The 19,138-nt window shown below is 36.5% G+C and overlaps 3 protein-coding genes and 1 pseudogene across 11 annotated transcripts; 3 read left to right on the top strand and 1 right to left on the bottom strand.

Annotated features, from left to right (window-relative positions):
• The first annotated feature begins 121 nt into the window (after positions 1-121).
• On the top strand, positions 122-1,687 carry LOC121759152 (annotated as a pseudogene).
• Positions 1,688-2,653: 966 nt separating this feature from the next.
• Positions 2,654-6,582, top strand: LOC121757241 (zinc finger BED domain-containing protein RICESLEEPER 1-like). 2 transcript variants are annotated; one of them, XM_042152758.1, is made up of 4 exons: positions 2,654-2,769; positions 3,127-5,117; positions 5,189-5,242; positions 5,866-6,582. In XM_042152758.1, exons 2-3 carry the CDS (start codon positions 3,161-3,163, stop codon positions 5,230-5,232), a joined length of 2,001 nt encoding a protein of 666 aa, XP_042008692.1. In that variant the 5' UTR covers positions 2,654-2,769; positions 3,127-3,160; the 3' UTR covers positions 5,233-5,242; positions 5,866-6,582. The 2 variants fall into 2 exon arrangements, with proteins under 2 accessions (XP_042008692.1, XP_042008691.1); XM_042152757.1 differs by lacking the exon at positions 5,866-6,582 and adding an exon at positions 5,455-5,757.
• A 4,268-nt stretch (positions 6,583-10,850) lies between these two features.
• LOC121758692 (agamous-like MADS-box protein MADS1) lies at positions 10,851-15,572 on the top strand. The gene is made up of 8 exons (XM_042154084.1): positions 10,851-10,983; positions 11,098-11,326; positions 14,099-14,180; positions 14,458-14,519; positions 14,625-14,724; positions 14,792-14,833; positions 14,921-15,219; positions 15,340-15,572. Exons 2-8 carry the CDS (start codon positions 11,118-11,120, stop codon positions 15,341-15,343), a joined length of 798 nt encoding a protein of 265 aa, XP_042010018.1. The 5' UTR covers positions 10,851-10,983; positions 11,098-11,117; the 3' UTR covers positions 15,344-15,572.
• LOC121758690 (probable galacturonosyltransferase 15) lies at positions 15,125-19,044 on the bottom strand. Of its 8 annotated transcripts, none has more exons than XM_042154080.1 (7): positions 18,631-19,044; positions 18,469-18,518; positions 17,566-17,730; positions 16,725-17,303; positions 16,330-16,632; positions 16,001-16,213; positions 15,125-15,266 (listed from the first exon to the last, which is right to left on the bottom strand). In XM_042154080.1, the coding sequence occupies exons 1-7, from the start codon at positions 18,836-18,838 to the stop codon at positions 15,255-15,257; spliced, it is 1,530 nt and encodes a 509-aa protein (XP_042010014.1). In that variant the 5' UTR covers positions 18,839-19,044; the 3' UTR covers positions 15,125-15,254. The 8 variants fall into 8 exon arrangements, with proteins under 8 accessions (XP_042010014.1, XP_042010010.1, XP_042010011.1 ...); XM_042154076.1 differs by lacking the exon at positions 15,125-15,266 and adding an exon at positions 15,646-15,910; XM_042154077.1 differs by lacking the exon at positions 15,125-15,266 and adding an exon at positions 15,646-15,910 and having other exon boundaries at positions 18,469-18,512.
• Between the last annotated feature and the right edge of the window lie 94 nt (positions 19,045-19,138).

The following is a 19,138-nucleotide window of genomic DNA, read 5'->3' as shown; positions in this document are numbered from 1 at the left end:
CCTGTCGTTCATTATAATATAAATACAAAAACACATATAAATCATATAAATACAGCTACTAAACTAGTTTAAATCACAAACAAAAACACATAACATAAAAACACACTACACCGAGACAAAAATGGCCATTTCAAGAATGTTCCAAATTCTCATTGTCATATTTTTACACTACTTATCAGCATCAATTCTAGCAGCAAACCCTACTTACAATGTCTTTTCCTACGGTGCAAAAGTCGACGGAAAATCCGACTGCACCAAGGCTTTTCAAGCGCCACCATATATGTGCCACAAGGAAAGTACATTTTGGGAAATGCGTATTTCGACGGCAGCACGCGCAAATATAATGCCACAACCATACAGATTGATGGGACTCTTTCAGCCCCAACGAATTACAATGTCATCGGTAATAGCAGGCCCGTCCCTTGGCCCGTGCGACCGCACAGGGCCCCCAATTTTCAGGGGCCTCGGAAATATTTCAGCCAATATACATGTATTCCTATTTTTTCAGTCCAACAAAGCTATTTCTCTTGTATAGCAACGCCCAGGCCTTTTTCTAGCACCGTGACTCCAATTCTGATCGGTTTCTTTTCCCGATCGTAGACCTGGGAGCCGCCTGTTCGTGTTCGGTGTTCCTCATCGACAAACGCCGCAACAGGGACCAGCTCACCAGAGCCATCGTTGATCGCTTCTGCAGCGCCTGCCATCGTCGGCCATTGCGATTGGGAGCAGCGCAAACGCATCAATTTGTCTTTTTTTCTATAGTATATTTCTTTAAAATGCATTGTCTTTTTTTCTATAGTGGTAGGCATCATTTTAGATTTTTGCACAGGGCCTCTAATTTTGTCGGGACGGCCCTGATAGTGTCCATTGGTTGAACTTCAAAAGAGTCACCGGAGTTTCTATCTGTGGCGGAACCCTAGATGGTCAAGACACCAATTTGTGGGCCTGCAAAGCTTCCGGCAAGAAGTGTCCAAAAGGAGCAACGGTAAAACTCTGATTTTTTAACTTCTTGTATTGCTAGTCATGCATGAACTAAATGATTACTGAAGTGTTTATGTCGCGCGGATTCTAATATCCTGCGCGACTGTGTAACACAACTAGTTTGCGTTTTATAATAGACTAAATGAGCTATCTCTATCGATAGGGATAGTCTATGAATGAGAGTTCCTTGTCTCCTAAATAAAAGGCTAGTCCAGTCTTTTTTTTTCAAGAGGGCTCGAACTCAGCACCTCATACAATAATGTCTAAGCTCCTTGCCGCTAGGACAAAGGCTCTGGACTAAAAGGCTAGTCCAGTCTGTCACTAAATGTAGTGTTCGAGAAGATTGAAACCCTATTAAGCTTATTTTTTCAATTATAAGTGTTGATGTTTCAAATTTTATTATGTGAAGGTGTCTATGATATGAAGCAACTAAAAATTATATTTTCTAATAAAATTTTAAAAACATGTATTAATCATTTTCCTATGTTATTTTCTCTCATGACCAGTCACTAGCATTCCTCAACTCGGACAAAATAAGCATCAACGGATTAACTTCCATAAATAGCCAAATGTTCCACATCGTCGTCGACGGCTGCCGCGACGCAGAACTCCAAAATATAAAAATCTCCGCACCCGATGAAAGCCCAACACCGACGGAATTCACATCGGGCGGTCGTGGGCTCGAACTCAGCACCTCATACAATAATGTCTAAACTCCTTGCCGATAGGACACAGGCTCTGGACTTGAATCAATTCATGAATATTTGAAGAAATTCGTTGTAAACATCAAATATTTATTTTTGTGCAGCATTGGAAGTCTAGGGTGGGTATACATATATCACTGATAAGTGTGGATCCATCTTTGTTTCTTTATCTAAATTTAGTCCCTTCTAATATTGATTGCAACATGATTGAAAAATGTTTTTTTGCATTAGTTTAGTAAGGGTCGAACATGATTTTAAACAATTTTAAATAATCTTGACAAATTTAGCATACATTATCTTAGTCAAATAGGTATGTGTGTTAGTATTATTTGTATAGTCGAATAGATATATACATATGGTACAAAGAGTCATACTAATAACATATTTTACATGTTAAAGTATTTTTATTTGTTTTATTCTACTATAATTTCAGCACTTTCTAACCCTCAAATCCTTTATTGTAGTCATCGGGTGTAATGCTAAACTACAAGAATAAAGCAGTTGATGTTGTCTGTGGAAATACCATTCAGAATATGGATGGAGTAATCAAGCCATTGAGATGCCTTTCATGAGTAGTAGTAGTAGTAATGTATTTGTTTGAGACCAAATATTTGTGATCTTAAAAAGTACTCCCTCCGTCCCAAGCTACTCGCACTTATTTCCTTTTTGGGCGTCCCAAGTTACTTGCACTCTTTCCATTTTTAGTAAAAATTTTCACCTACCGCCGTCATTTTTTACTTTCCTATACACTCATTCCTTAATCTCCGTGCCGAAAAGGAAAGGAGCGAGTAGCCCGGGACAGAGGGAGTATTATACCTAATATAGTCAATAGTAATAATAAAACATAAATATGTAAAACTTGTTTAAGAAAGAGAATTTCATTCTTTAGTGCTCATAGTTTGCCTAGCCCAATAAGGCCCAATATGAGGCCCATTTAGGAGAAAGAACTACACACAATTTCTCTTTCCCTCACACGCACAAAACACACAGTGACTGAAACAGACATTCTCCCCAATCAATGCAACGCCACCTCTGCTATATGCATAATTCCAATTCGGAGATTTTGTAGTAACCTCATTTCCCGGTAAGTCTGCTCGCTTTTTCTCTGAATTTTTTTGACAGATTTCGGTGGTTTCACGTGTAATTTGGATGGATAAATCCGAAATCAGAATCCTGTTTTTCGTTTAATTTATGGAGAGAATTTGATTGATGAGCAAAGGGTTAGGGTTAGGGTTAGGGTTTAGGTTTACTTCTCAATTTGAATTGATTGTATAGCTTCTCAGATTTCCGCATTTGCCCTTTATTTTCATGATGTTAATGTATCGTTAATTATGCGATGATTGATTTCAAATTGGGTCCGAAAGAGCTGGTTTCTGCATTGGATTGATTTTTAATTAGCTTTGTTCAAATGAATAAAGTTGGTTGGTTTATCTATTTTCAGTTCATATTTGTTGAGTTGGTAAATTGGTGAGGTGATGGAGATCACAGAAGAAGAAGCAGTGATTGTCAATTCCAGTAGAATGAAATCTGTTGTATGGAACGACTTCGACAGAGTTAAAAAAGGCGAAACTTTTGGTGCTATCTGTCGCCATTGTAAAAGAACACTCAGCGGGTCCAGTACCAGTGGGACGTCTCATTTGAGAAATCATCTTATCAGGTGTCGTAGACGTTTGAACCATGATATAAGCCAGTTGTTGACGAGGGGAAAGAGGAAGCAAACCACCTTAGCCGTTGCCAACTTAAGTTATAATCAATCCGCCGTGAGGAATGAGATGGTAACAGTGGCAAGTGCAAATTTTGAACAAGGGGTGGAAGTTAGAAATATGAATGTGGAAAGCTTAAATCTTGATCAAAGGCGGAGTCAGCTAGATCTTGCACGCATGATTATAATGCACGGATATCCTTTGGGTATGGTTGAGGATCTTGGCTTCAAGACCTTTCTTCAAAACCTCCAGCCATTGTTTGATTTTGTGACAGTTAATGGAATTGAGGCTGACTGTATAGAGTTATATAAAAGGGAGAAACAAAGAGTGTACGAGGAGTTGGATAAATTACCTGGGAAGGTCAGCCTTAGCGCAGATAGTTGGGCTACAAATAGAGGCTCGGATTATCTTTGCTTGGTAGCACATTTCATTGATGATTCTTGGGAAGTAAAGAAGAAGATTTTGGACTTTTTTTCTGTTGATCCTTCTGAAGCGGAAGACATGCTCTCAGAATTGATCATGACAAGTCTTAGGAATTGGGATATCGATCGAAAGTTGTTCTCACTGACTATTGATAATCTTGGGACATACGACAAAATTGTATGCAGAATCAGAGACCAACTCTGTCAGCACAGGTTCCTTATGTGTGAAGGACAATTATTTGATGTAAGATGTGCAGCAAGTACGGTGAAGTTATTGGTCCGAGATATCCTGGAGACGTCACTTGAGATAACCAACAAAGTGCGGAAAACCATACAGTATATTGACGGTTCTCGCGAAACACAAGAAAAGTTCAGTGAGATAGTACAGTTAGTTGGTATCAATGGACAGAAATGGCTGTCCACCGACAATCCATTTCAGTGGAATTCTATGTATGTGATGCTCGAAACTGCTTTAGAGTATAAAGAAGCCTTCCCTCAGCTGCAAGAACATGATCCTGGCTTTTCAATGTGTCCTTCTGGCATAGATTGGGATAGATTGAGGGGCATTACGAGCATCTTGAAGTTCTTTCATGAAGTGTCTAATGTCTTTGTTGGGCACAAACTTGTCACTGCAAATTCCTATTTTGCTGAAATTTGTGACATTCATTTACAGTTGATAGAATGGTGCCATAAGTCAGATGATTTTATCAGCTCGTTGGCATTGAAACTGAAATCAAAATTTGATGAGTATTGGAAGAAATGCAGCTTGATTATGGCTATTGCAGCCATCTTAGATCCACGATTCAAGATGAAACTGGTGGAGTATTATTATCCCCAAATGTATGGTGATAGTGCTCCTGATTGCATAGACATTGTTTCAAATTGTATGAAAGCTCTTTACGGTGGTCATGCTAGCTATTCATCTTTAGCTGCTCACGGTCAAAACTTGTCTTCTGAAAGTAATGGTAATGTTGCTAAGGACAGGCTTAGTGGGTTCGACAGATTTCTCCATGAAACTTCAGCTAGCCAAAACACAAAATCAGACTTAGACAAGTATTTAGAGGAACCACTCTTCCCTCGTAGTGCTGATTTTAGTATATTAAACTGGTGGAAAGTTCATGAACCAAGATATCCTGTGCTTTCAATGATGGCACGCAACATATTGGGGATTCCAATATCAAAAGTTGCACCGGAGTCCCTATTTGATATTGGAGATAGAGTCCTTCATCATTCTTGGGGTGCCGAGAAGTCTGATACTCTGCAAGCTTTGATGTGTTCTCAAGACTGGATACAAAATGAAGTGGAAGGTATCTACCATATTTCTGATTTTTAATATTATGTACTTGCTGCTCATATACTCTGCATTTTGTTGCAACAGATCCCAAAACTCCGGTGTTTGCTTTGCCCGTTGATGCAAAATAGCAAATCTATGGTATGGTATTTCTTACATGCTCCATCTATATTAAACTTGATTTGTTTTCACCTAATGAATTATGATAAGTGCTTATGAAGTGGAGGAATTTTTAAAGCTGTGCTATAGTTCCCGGGCTGCCATAAATTCATTTAGCACCAAGTTTCATGTATTACTAGCATTTCTCTTGGATTCTTCCTTATATTAAGTGAAAGATAATTATTTTTTCATAGGGGTCTGCATTTGGAACTGAGGACTCTCATGGCTTCTTGCAAATATACTAATATAATAAAAAGCTGTACGGGAGAGGATGTTGTAATTTAGAAAATTGCGCAGTGCAGATCTTCACTAGTTTGTGGGTAACAGAAGATGGAGACTGGTCATCCTGGTGTTATACCCAAACCTAGTCTTCTTGTCTCTATTTACTTTGACGGCCTGTTTCTATGGGAAGAAGAAAATATAACACCTATGGAAATTAGCCTTCATGTATATATGGAGTTCTGAAGTTTGCGCTGACGATTTCCCATTTTGCTTGACGTAGAGATTTATTTTTACCTTCCTTTGCCAATTTATAACCTTTTTTTTGTTTAAAGCAATTGCTAAACACTAGTTCACTCATTCTCACAAATTGTAGTTTTGACCAGTCAATCGATCGAGCTTCTTGTTCCTTTGAGTCAAAACTACGAAGTAGTTGTTACATAGAAGATAAATGTTTTGCTGCCTGTCCAAAAGTATCATGACTGTACAGACTAAACATATTCACAGCTTCTTCATGGAGATACACATACAACAGTTGACCACGTACAACGCTATCAGAGACGGAAAAAGGTCAGTGCCATATATCTCCCCACAACCCCACCCCATGGTTGCTTGAGAATTATTGGAGGTAGGCTGAGCACCCAAAGTAGGTACAATGTTAGTGGGACCTTTCCAACCCGTTGTTTTCTTGTCTGCTTTCGTTCTTCCGTTTATGTCAATACAAGCACTATGGTTGTGCACAGTTTGGAGAGCCTACCACTCTTAACCTCTAAACACACACACTTTGGTTATGCTGAAAGAATGTCATTTGCCATTGTGTGGAGATATTTGCTCAACGAAGGTGGAAAAGTGGGAGTCTTTTTCTTTTGCATTAATAGAAATTTGGTGTTTTTTCCATCTTTTTCTATGGGGAAAATCCCTTTTATGTTAAGCATAACTGTCTATCTCTTTTCTGACATATTTTGTTAGTGCTTTCTTTGTAGTCTTATGATTGTATAGTATTTGAGTTGACCATTTTTAAGATTCTAATTTTGCCAATTTTGAAACCTTGAAAAAGGGTTGTGATTCTTGGTTATGATTCAAGACATGTGATTGAAAGTTATTAAGTAGGTAGGTCCCTTCAAAGAGAAAAATCAAAGTTAATAAAGGGGTTATTACTTCTTTAAGCTCTCCTTTTCTCTACCTTTAAAATAAATGCACCATGTTATTGCCTCTCCTTTTTTGCTTGCTCAACAGACTCCTCACTGTGCCCATCTTAAATTTATTTTGTTTTATGCATTTATTTTATTCCAATACCTCAAAAATTGTTATTGACGTCTTTAATTCTATGCATTAATTGAAGTCAAAGCTTGATTTGTTATTTTATTCATTAATTTGAAATTATAGAGAAAAATGAATAAATTGAGTTTTGATATTTACATAATTTGTAGAATCAATGGCAATTATAATAATTTTTTAGATCTTAGAATAAAAAAATGTATAAAACAAAACAAATAAACATACACTAGTAAAGCTTGTACGTATAATAATAACTAATAAGTTACCTTTGGAATTAGTGCAAAGGTTTTAAAAAAATGCAATACCAAATAATAGTAAATGCATTTAATTGTGGCCAAGACACTTTTTTACTAACTTTAAAGTTGCACATTAAAAAAAAGTGAAGGTGCATAAGACTCCACTCATTCTCATTTAATGAAAGTGATTTACCTAGCATGAGTCTCAATCAATATTTATAAATTACTAGTTACTACCAAAAATCAATGGGTCTTAATTATTAAACACGTTTTATTTTTTGAGAATGCATGATACTCGTGCAATTTAGTTCGTGAGACGTTTCTGTTCAACAAATGGGCTATGGTCATGTCATATGCATGAGCGTGGAAGTGTGTGAATTGTAATTAAAAAAATATACGATTAACTTAGTTCTAAAGAGCAGTGTGAATTTTCTAGTTTATTGTTGTATATGGTGTCAACAAGGCTTAATTAAACTCAAAATTTTCACGATAAAGCTTTTTCAATGGTAATTTTGTTACAATGTCATGAATCACTAAGCTTTTACACAATTTTCACGATTTTAATTGCGTGTTAATTACGTATAGTATAGTGTATTAGGGCTAACATGCTTGTCTAAAAACTTACAAACGCAGTGATCAACTTTAGTTAAATTGAATTTTCTTTTTAAAGCAATTCTTTAAATTCCACATCTCATTTTCCTACCAAAACTTCCCATATCCCATGTTTTGAAAAAAAAATAAAGATTGATTCTTATTCCTTCGGTGTCAACAACCTTTTCAAATATGCTATACATAGTCAAAGTCATGATTTTAAACATTTAAATCAATCAATCAATTTTTTTCTCCCAACCTTCATTATCAATTGAACACCCTAATGTCAGTATCTAAAAATGTTCAACTAAAAAATGAAAAAGAATTAGAATTATTAGAAATGAGCCACTCACCCCTTAAAAGGCCTCATAAGGGGGAGGGTTATCCACACTTATATAGATTAGATGAGATCTTCACCAAGTCGATGTGGGACAGAATTTAGAGAATTTAACACGCCCCCTCACGTGTGGGCCGGAAAGGACATCGGTCTTCCATCACGTGGGTAGGCAATGCAAGAGAAACCATCATCGATGTGGGCCGGAAAGGACATCGGTCTTCCACTCGTGAGGTAGATAAGAGATAAAGAGATAACCATCATCGACTTGGGCCCGCTCTGATACCATATTAGAAATGGGCCACTCACCCCTTAAAAGACCTCATAAGGGGGAGGGTTATCCACACTTATATAGATTAGATGGGATCTTCACCAAGTCGATGTGGGACAGAATTTAGAGAATTTAACAAGAATACTCAAATTTGTATATAAATTCATAATCCTTCAAATTATGAATAATTGTGAATCATTTTTTGCTTCTACTTACTAATTTCGTTTGTATTAAAGCTTGGAAACAAAGTTCCATAATGATAATAGTGACTTTCTAAAACAAGATTGTTGCCCATACTTAACGCAATTATGATAGGGTAGTTAATACTCATAGACAATTAATGGAAGGTAACACACTATCTCATTTTTTGCATTCTCAATGTGTAGTCAATTGTCATTTTCGTATAATAATATGGTAAAATTCCTTGTTACAATCCTTTTCTTTTCTTGCAAAAATATTCCAACATTTTTTTGATAGTACAAAACTAGCAAATAACAAAGTAGCATTACAAAAAAAGTTCAGGATAAAAACAACAAAAAAGCCCTAGTTTGAAATGGATTGACTCAACTAACCAAATTTTCTAATGCTGCTTGATTATCAAGATTTATTATTTTGTTTCTAGGTTTTAAGTGAAGTTAACCATGAAAATCTGGTTAGTCGGGTCAACCCATTCAAACTCAGGCTATGTTTTTTTCGGGTCAACCCATTCAAACTCAGGCTATGTTCTTTTCGGCAACCGAGATTTTTTTAGTGTTCGAAAATTTGAGCCCAATTTCTCTTTAATATTGAACTTTATGAGTCATCTATAGAGGGGTGATGTGCTACTCAATTTTTTTTCTATTTTTGAAAATTTTTATAGCCATTTATAATCTGCACCTATTTCACCACACAATCATGGACAAATGCAACTAGTTCAGGTAAAACATGAAGTTGGAATAGAAATATCACTTCTCTTAAACTAGTATATACATGGATGAGTTATGTTTGTGGCCACCTACATTTACACTTTGTGACAAATATATAAGTTTACATAAATGGTTTTCTCATCTCAGTTCCCAAGAATAGCACCAATTGATCTATAAGATGAAACTGAATCAAAAACCCCAATGTATACATCAATTCTAGAGTACAAAGGAAAGCATAGTAATATATCTATTCAAGGAGGGGAGGGGTGGGGTGGGGTAGCATATAGCTAGGTAGGCAAAGCTCTAAACCTGAAATAATTGAGGGTCAATTCTGATAGGTATTAATATCCACTTTCTAAAGTGTGTTTGGTTGCTCAAAATTAAATTGTCTCGAGATTACTTGAGATTGATTGAGCCTGAGACTAATATTATTACACAGGAAAGGCTAGCACTTATCTTACATGGCATGCATTATCTTGAGATTAAGTATAGACCGTATTTTGCTATTCGAATAATATTTATAAGACTCAATCTTGTTTTATCCCATCACATCAATAATAATTCACAATCCCAATTTCTGCAATTTTATTTGCTCGAGATTAATTTTGACATGGGGGAAGGTGCTAACGCTAATCCTATGTGACACTATCCCAAAATTAAGTAATTCTATCCAACCGAACAACATTCTTAAAAATTCAATCTTGTTTTATCCATCAAATCGAACACCTGAAACAATTCAATCCTAATTCTCTCGATTAATATTGTCACACTGGGAAGACTAAGAGCATCAACAACCGTGCTCTTGCCAGCGGCACGGTTGTGGGCCCGGCCCCACTTTTTCTGCATGCTCTCTGGCAAGAGCACAACACCCATAGTTGTGCTCTTCTGCAAGGACGAACACAATTCAATTTAAAATTCAATTAAACAAAAACATTTCCATAATATGAAAATTCATTAAAAAACCGAAATAACATTACAAATTACGAATAAATTTAAAAAGACATAATTAAAAGCCTAAGACATAGTTTGTTGAGGAGGAGGAGGAGCGGGGATATTCGCCGCGACATATGCGTCGTAAGCGGCACGATGTTGTTCGTAGTATTCTTGTTCTTCGCGCTCCGCTTCCGCCATAAGATGGGTGAAATCCATTTGAGGTTTTGAGTGAGAGATGAAGGTGTAGATAGTTTGTATGAGAATTATGAATGATAGATGAATGAGAGATGATTTGAAGTGATAAATGGATGATGAATGTGTGTATTTATAGATGATTTTGGGGGAAAAAACAGAAAACATAAAAAAAAATCAGAAAAACGGGCAAAAAAGCAGCCATATTTTTTGGATTTGGAAAATATTTTTTTTATTTTTATCATTTTTAAAAATTAAATACTGAATTTTTAATTAAAAAGAATTTTTCCAATCGCGTGCCGCCACGTCGCCTGCTCGCTGGCACAGACGTGCTCTTCGCAGCGAGCAGCGTTGTGCCAGCGGCTGGAGCGCAGCGGCGGTGGAGCTTGTCCGTGCCAGCGGCACGGACGGACGGACACCGTCCGTCCACCGCTGCTGCGCATGCTCTAAGACTCAAGCCAAGACTAATCCGACGCGACATTATACAAATTGTATCTAGCCAATCGAACAACATTTACAAGACCCGATCATGTTTAATCCATCAAACCGAACACGATCCGAAACAACTAAACCCCAATTTACACTACTCTATCTTTTCACAAGTATAGCATAGAAAAACAGTGAATATACCAAGGAAAAGGAGAGGCCTTGTTTCACCCTCTTCCTCATATCCTCTCTCTCCCCACTCCCTCAAATTCCAAATTCCTCCCCCTTCACCCACACATCTGCAAACTCACGCAACTCTCAGTAAAAATAAAATACAAGTAATTCCTCTTGCTTAGCTTATTTTGGATTCTTACAAATTTTTGGTGGCTCCATTCCCTAAACCACCCTATAATCTTGATCCACTTTTTCACATCTGTTTTTGCTTATTTCAGCTTACAAACCCCACCCCACCATGGCTCTTTGCAACCAAGAAAGGAAAAATGGGAGAGGCAAAATTGAGATCAAGAGAATTGAGAGCACCACCAATCGCCAAGTCACCTTCTGCAAACGCAGGAATGGCCTCCTCAAGAAGGCCTACGAGCTCTCCGTGCTCTGCGATGCCGAGGTCGCCCTCGTCGTCTTCTCCAGCCGCGGAAGGCTCTATGAGTACTCCAACAACAGGTCTCTTTTTTTTTGAACTAATTTTGCCTTTTTTTATGATTTCTTGTTAATTTGAGGTTTTTATTACTAGGGTTTCTTTTTATTTTGGCTTTTTTTAATGTTGTTGTCTGATTTAGGTTGATTTGTCTTTTTTAAAGATTGGGTTTTTTTATATTTTGTTTCTTGTTTATGTGGTTCTTTCTCCTGTTTGATGATCTTCAAGATCTGTTTGGGATGGATAGAAATGGAAGAGTGTATAGTTGGTTACTTTAAAAGTGAAATTTGAATCAAACAAAATGCAAGAAGTCAGGTAAGAAGATCTATGGAACAAGTCATATAAATCTTCTCTCTCTCTCTCTGTGCACATGTCATGATGTCAGCCCAATGTTGTCAAGTTCCCATTAGCTCATTTCCTAGTGACTGTTCCTTAATCCAATGTCATTTCATCGAATCATCAGAAAGATCATTTTTTAAACCTAATTAAAACCTAGATTTCTAGGGTTGAAAATTCCCATCAAAGGGGCTTGCTTGAAGCTCACTTAGATTTCACAAGATAAGATGGATTTACAATTTTTCCCTTGTGCACTTGCAAACACACTACGCACTAAGTGCTTCAGCCCCTACCAACGTAAAGATTCCTTTTTTATTAGTATAGCATTGTCAAATTTTAGGTATTTTGTGCAAATCGTTGTGAATAAGCATCTGTTGTTCGCAACGAATTATAGGTTAATTTTGTCTTGAAATTTTAAACTCGAAATTTAGTACTCAGTATAGCCTCTACCAAAACAAATTTCTACGGGAACTTCAAAAAAAGAAGCATTAGGGTTTGAAATGGGTTTTCTTGTTTCATTTTTATCATAAACTTGTCCTTTCATTACAAACCTTAAAATTGTTGAAGCTGAAAAAAAGTGCTTTCTTTTCTTGTATGCATAAATTTTCTTGAATTAGAACCCAAATCGAAATGGAGAAAGGCCATTTAATGGTCATCCAAAACTAGTAATTAATTAATTAATTAAAGAATAAAACTTGGAAGAGGAAATGGGTTTTCTTCATCAATGGTGGAAAATGGCTGCTCTGAAGTCTGAACAGACAGGCCTCGAAACAACGCAGACAAACAAGACTTATTGTTATATTAAAACAGATTCCTGAGAATAAAAAGCAAGTCTTTAATTTTAGAAAACTTGGTGAGGAGAGGAGCAATATCGGGATTTTGAATGAATCGAAGCGGTTAAAGGGGTGTTGCCGCCGGGTATTAACCGCCGGTAGTAGACACGTGGCGGGATTCTATAGGGTAGAGGGTTGAGCCAATCGTATTGTGGGATCTCGTGCCAGCGTGGCAGGGGACAGCCAATCACTACCTCGACGAAATTAAGGTTGCATGTGTGTGTTTCACTGTGTTTTTTTTTTGCTTTTCTGTGTTTTCACTGTGTTTTATTTGGGGTATTTAAAACGTTGAGTTAAACATTTGGAAAATTATTTGTTTGTAGGAGTACAATTGTCCATTTATGCTTCTAATACAATTTGATTTGGTTTCAAAAAATTCATGAAATCAAATTTTATGATTTGATTTGATTTTGGTGTTACACCTCACTAACCCTCCTATAATCCTATTTTCTTAGTTAAGAGTACTCAAATTTTTTATTCTTATTGTGTCTCTTTATCAAAGTTGTACAATGTGTATGCCATCAACACTCACATAGAATTGTTTTTACTCCCTCTGTCCCATAGAAATAGGTCATTTAGGGTTCACACGAGTTTTAATGCGTAATTTGGTAAAATAAAATAGAATGAGAAAAAGTAGTAGTTGATATTGAGTAGTGGATTGGAGCCCATAAATGATAAAGTAAAAGAGAAAGAGAAAAATGTTGTCATAAATGAATATGGATTATTTCTATGGGACGGACGAAAAAGGAAATATGACATATTTCTATGGGACGGAGGGAGTATTTGTATAATTCATCAAATTTTCATTACTCTGTGTGATTCGTTGTGTAAAATTCCATATCGTCACAACGAAAAATAGTGATACATTTTGAAGGTTTGAACTAAATTTTTTTTTTATGTATAGACTCAATCGAAATAAATTTCTGCATCCGCTCCTTCCGTTAGCATACAGATGAGCTTTTTAAAGGTTATTAGTTCATGTATGCTTGTAGTAGCAAGCTAACACCACTGACACATATAGTCATTGACTAGAGCTATAGAAAGAGATTCTTACTTAAAAGTTTATTGATTGCTTTATTTAGAAGTTTTAGGTATACTTATTTGGAAATTTGTGACGCAAAACAACAGCAGAGCCCTTGACGAAGTGAGGAAGCAACCTTCAAATTTAAGAATATGTATGGCTGAAACTGAATGAGATTTGATTGATTGAAAGGGTCACAGAGAATAATTTACAAATATTATTTATATGAGTATATTCATGTATATTAACTTGGATAAGTAGTAAATTTCAGTGATTGCATGTACTTTGTGTTGAAAGTCAAATTTTAGAGAATGTGTAGAAATAGATAAGTAATTTGGAGATTTTTGAATAATAATGTGTAATGGAATTTTGTGATGAGATTATATCGATTTAGACATTATATGAGGAAATAATAATTTGAATATGGCTTCTTTACTGAATTGTATCCCAAAATCTTAAATATCTCTCAAAAGAGGAAGCAAACACAAAACCACTGAAATTTCTATATTATGCAAATTACTGGGTTTTAACACAAGTAATTTACTTTATAGGAAGTTTATATTATGTGAATAAATTTATGTTTTGAAGTAAAAATTGTGTGGTTGCAGTGTTAGATCAACTATTGATAGGTACAAGAAAGCAACTGCTGATTCTACAAGTGCTGTGTCTACATCCGAGGCTAACACCCAGGCAAGTATAACTAATTAATGTTATTGCAATAAAATTAGTATCTTTATTAATTCTAGACTTTATAAATGTAGTGTTTGAGATTGTTTGGCCAAGTTTATAGGCTTTTTTAATGAGCTTATCTATCGTTTATATTAGATAATAAACCTCATCAGTCTTTGCCAATCACTTTAGGAAAATGGAGAGAATGATAGAATTTTTTAATCACAAAAACCCCATTTCATCATCCAATCTTTGATTCATTTCCTACTTGAAAATGACATTTTCTTGAGTGGTACAGTTTTATCAGCAAGAAGCCAACAAGCTGCGTAGACAAATAAGAGATCTGCAGGCTTCAAACAGGTTTATAATTAGCTGCCTCAAACATTAATTTTTATGTATATGGACATAGATTCATATTAAATGTCATGAATTGTGTAAGAAATAAACATTTATCTGCTGGTGTAGACAAATGATGGGAGAGGGAGTGACCAGTTTGCCACTGAAGGATCTCAAGAGCATGGAAGGCAAAGTGGAGAGAGCCATTAGCCGAATTCGTGCCAAGAAAGTAAATCGAATCAACTCTACAATCTTGGGAGCTATATGTATAATTAACTGTTGATGTTTTTCTGCAGAATGAGTTGCTGTTTGCTGAGATAGAGCTTATGCAGAGGAGGGTAAACTAATTAACAAATTTTCTCTCCTTTTTCTTGATTGATAACTCGAGTTAAACTTACATGATTGATTAACTAATAATGTATCAGGAAATAGAGCTGCACAACGCTAACATGTTTCTTCGATCGAAGGTCACTACATATATGTGTGTGTGTGTGTTTCGAATAATAATGATAAGTAGATTGGGAAAAGGTGACTATGTTTTTTGGTGGTTGGTGCAGATAGCTGAGAGTGAGAGAGCACAGCAGCAGATGAGTTTGATGCCTGCAGAAGCTGAATACAATGAGCCAATGACTTCTCAACCTTACGATCCCCGAAGCTTCCTCCCCATGAATCTCATGGAACCACCCTCCTACACCCGATCTGACCAAACCCCGCTCCAACTCGTGTATGATCCTCTCTTCCCTCCCCATTCTTACATCTTTATTTCATTGTCTGATTATCAAGTCATGAAAGACTAATATTTTAGTATGGTTTTTGATTAACTAGTTCATGTTCATGTCTGCAGCTAAAAAACTTGGAGATGGATGATGCTGTAATTTCCTATATATATCTATGGTTTTATGGAAGTGATGATGATCTAAAGTTAGGGGCTGACCAGCAGATTTCTATGTAAAACACTCACTACATTTGAACTTATTATGATATTCTTCTTGTGGTATTAGTCCTAACAATATGTATATATAATGTCCAATTACACTGTGTTATCATATCTTATGTTTCTGGTTTAGTTCAACAACAGCATTTTGGCTAATATATATATGGACTAACAATATGATTAGCAACAAATTATGCAAAAATATAAAAGCAGGACTTCAAATAGAAGAGTAACAATATTGATATTGTATATGTATAGATGAAGCTACAAAATAGTAGTATATGGTTGTATTAGTATATTCTACACCCCTACTCATGCTGTGTAGGTTAGATATCAAGGCTATACACACACACATATATATAGAGGTATGTCTCGGCTAGCGTCTTCTATATATACATATATGTGTGTTATTACCAACAGAGGAGCAATGCCTGAAAAGAGACTGAAGGCTCGACCTTCTTCCCTCCGCCTCAAACAACTCCTATAAGTAGCGACCCTCTCAGCTCGCTATTCCACATTTTCTAATATGATGATTCGATGAATTTATGTGCCTAGTCCACAGATCTCTTACCTCTGATGACCCGATTTCGAGCCATGGCTTTGCCGGTCCACTAAAATGCACAACAGCTGCAGTTTCCAGCATGTGCTCGTCTAGTCGTGGGTACCGGTGCCCCAAACCAGCTATGTGCCATGAAGGATCAATAGCGTGCACGTGATTTTCGAAGGCAAGTAAGGCGGGTGGAAGTACTCCCGGATGCCATAGTTCAAAACCAGAATTGAGGCTCTGCATAACAAAGAAAATAATATTACTAGAAATTTTCTAGTAATTAATCGTTGGTATTTTCTAGTAACATTAACACCAAGAAAATAGGATCTAAGCATAAACTGAAGCATACTTACAAGTTTAAGCCATTGATGATACACTGCAGTTATATTGCTATTCCTCCATCTTTGTAGATCAAAAACATTTACCCCATAAAGCCATCCGCAACGATTTTTGTCCAAAAGAGACGATATGATTGGATTCGTGAAATTGAAATAATCATTGTACTTTCTTCCCGGACAACAGTCCGTTCCACACCATGAATCAACAACTGCAGCCACAGCTTTCTGGTTGAGATTCAAGTCCCATAGGGACGATATGTCACGTTGTACTACGACATCATGGTCCAGGAACACAACTTTATTCAGATCAGGAAACAGCTGTAAAGATCAATAAATATGAGAAAATGGACCTCCATTCATCATTTAGCTGAAGACTATACTCACAAACAGTAATTCATTCGAAAAACTACCTCGGGTAGATAAATACGGAGGTGATTTAAGAGGGAGATGGAACTGGGACTAAAGACATCCAGCTTGTGATGGTTTCCATTCCCATATTCGAGATTCTCCTTCAGGCTTCGGAAATTGTGATTCCCGATCTGGTGATGAATTTCTAGCATCTCCTTAACAGCTACATTCACCTCATGAGGCCAGTCGTACTGATGCAAGCCCTTGACTTCAACAACAACAGAATCGACCGTGTTTACTGAAAACCATGCATGCATTGAAGTGTATGTCTTCTTATCAGTCACCACATGGAAGACCAGTTTATCGGGATTGCTTGATGTTTTGAGAGTGGAGGAAATAACAACAGAGGCAGCGAGGATGTTGTCAGTTAAAAGAACAACATGATGAAACGAAGGGTCTGTGAGGCGGAGAATGTATTGAGGCAGAGGAAATCGAGAACGCGCTGCAGCATTGACAGCATACTCCTCAGCCATTTCTAGTGAAAGACAATGAAGGCCCTTGGGCACACTATGAGCAGCTAAATGCCAATACATAGATTCATGCCATTGAGCTGTTTTTACAATGTGTTCCATCTTCGCAATCTGCGCTAGGATAAAGAACTAATGTTCAAATACCATCATTTAGAATATAGATGAAATAATGCCACTGACTTATTCAACTTCATAATACTCATAATATAAAGAATTACTAATATTCAAGTCTGTCCATCTTTGCAATGTATGATAGGAAAAAGAATTAATGGTCTAGTATCCATTTCCATGTCTAGCAAGCAATAAATCTCAGCAAACTCTCAAGAACTAGAGAGTAAATTAAAGAAATGCCAAGATTATAAAGGTAAATTACCATGGACTTGGTCTTGAAAGCGAAGGCTTTTAAGTCCTGTCTGTTTAAAGACATGTCCTTTACAAGATCCTTGAATGAAACCGGTTCAGAATTTGAACCATCAACTGTGCCAACACCACCACCATCAGTGGCCTCCAGCAAGGCCCTCATCAGCTCTTCTCTGAGCTTTTTTGGCATTATTAGAGCAGATAATTGTAAGCATAGGGAAAAAATCATGTAAATTTCCTATAATTTTAGTTATTACTAGTAAAATTTTTCAAGGGACTACATCAAAATCAAAGTCAAGTGGTCTGTGATAGTACAGCATGTCATGTGTTGATGAATGAAAATAGTTGCCGACAGTCTAGTTACTGCTGATTCAATCACTCAAAACACAGAACAATAATTATAATTCAATAATTTGTTGACTATTCAAAATAAACGTTTTTCCTACTCTTGTGTCTTCGGTTTTCTCAATGGGGACAGATTATAAAATTTCGTCCATAAATGTTCACAATAAGTTGGGCTGTTTACATATAAGGCAGAGACAAATATTGGTCTGGTCACTCATGTCAGCTGTAAATCACCCAAGAAAAAGGGAAGTATAACTTTTATTTCACTTTTGATACAAGAAAATAATTCATTTATTCAGTTAAAATATTAGAAAATGGATTTTGAATCAAGTAACTCAATTAATTTATTCAGATACAATAATAAAAACAGAGACAAAATATTGGTCTGGTCACTCATGTCAGCTGTAAATCAACCAATAGTAAACATTTAGTATTTTACTATTTTTGATAAAATAGTAACTCAATTCATTTTATTCAGTAACAATATTAGAAAATGGATTTGGAATCAAGTAACAATACAAACAGAAGACAAATTAATTAATTACTTATTTAATTATCAACAGAAACTTACCAAGGCAGCGTCACTCCCGCCAAAAAACCGCCATGTGAGGCAACCTGAAGCTTCACACTACCGAATTTACAATTTTACCCCCACAAAACACAAAATTGCAAATCTGCATAGATCAAATCAGTGTGTGTGTGTGTGTGTGTGTGTGTGAAAGAGAGAGATTACCGATAGGGGAAGAGCATAGGGCGGCGGATTCGAGGAGGAGAAGAGCAGACCTAACAAAAAGGAAGGGCAAAAGTAGGCCGGCGAGCAACCTAATCGTCCGGTGAGACAATCGGCGTTTACTCGACTTCATCCGCCGGAAAACGCCTCCCGCTCCACCTCTGGACGCAGCTAATCTCGTAATCCCGGTCGCCGATATGTAGAGCTTCATAGCGCGATCTCTGATTGCCGCCGCTTCTTCTCGATAAACAATTGCATCGCAGAGATCAGCTGAGCTTCAATAATTTCTGTTGAGGTTAGGATTCATTGGCAAATCGAAACGAAAATTGCATTTGCGGAAGCAATTGGTGAGCTGCTGCTTCAATGGAGCTCTGCATTGAAGTTCATGAATATGCTTCACAATAAGCATATGCTAATAAATAAGTGTGCATTATATTACTAATATATAGAGTGATTGTAGTGTGAATTGAGAAACATCTTTTTCAACTAAATTAATTTTATTTACCTAACT

The sequence above is a fragment of the Salvia splendens genome, chromosome 12 (genome assembly GCF_004379255.2).
Source record: "Salvia splendens isolate huo1 chromosome 12, SspV2, whole genome shotgun sequence".
NCBI classification, from domain to species: domain Eukaryota; kingdom Viridiplantae; phylum Streptophyta; class Magnoliopsida; order Lamiales; family Lamiaceae; genus Salvia; species Salvia splendens.
The sequence above is the reverse complement of the archived record's forward strand: the minus strand, read 5'-3'. Positions and strand labels throughout refer to the sequence as shown.

Coding starts and splice junctions, on each gene's coding strand:
- LOC121757241 (XM_042152758.1), top strand. CDS start 3,161: ATGGAGATCACAGAAGAAGAAGCAGTGATTGTCAATTCCAGTAGAATG. Junction 5,118..5,188: donor GATACAAAATGAAGTGGAAG/GTATCTACCATA, acceptor TTGTTGCAACAG/ATCCCAAAACTCCGGTGTTT.
- LOC121758692 (XM_042154084.1), top strand. CDS start 11,118: ATGGCTCTTTGCAACCAAGAAAGGAAAAATGGGAGAGGCAAAATTGAG. Junction 11,327..14,098: donor TATGAGTACTCCAACAACAG/GTCTCTTTTTTT, acceptor GTGTGGTTGCAG/TGTTAGATCAACTATTGATA. Junction 14,834..14,920: donor TAGAGCTTATGCAGAGGAGG/GTAAACTAATTA, acceptor ATAATGTATCAG/GAAATAGAGCTGCACAACGC.
- LOC121758690 (XM_042154076.1), bottom strand. CDS start 18,838: ATGAAGCTCTACATATCGGCGACCGGGATTACGAGATTAGCTGCGTCC. Junction 17,731..18,468: donor GCGGGAGTGACGCTGCCTTG/GTAAGTTTCTGT, acceptor ATGCCAAAAAAG/CTCAGAGAAGAGCTGATGAG. Junction 15,911..16,000: donor TCGAAATCGGGTCATCAGAG/GTAAGAGATCTG, acceptor CGCTACTTATAG/GAGTTGTTTGAGGCGGAGGG.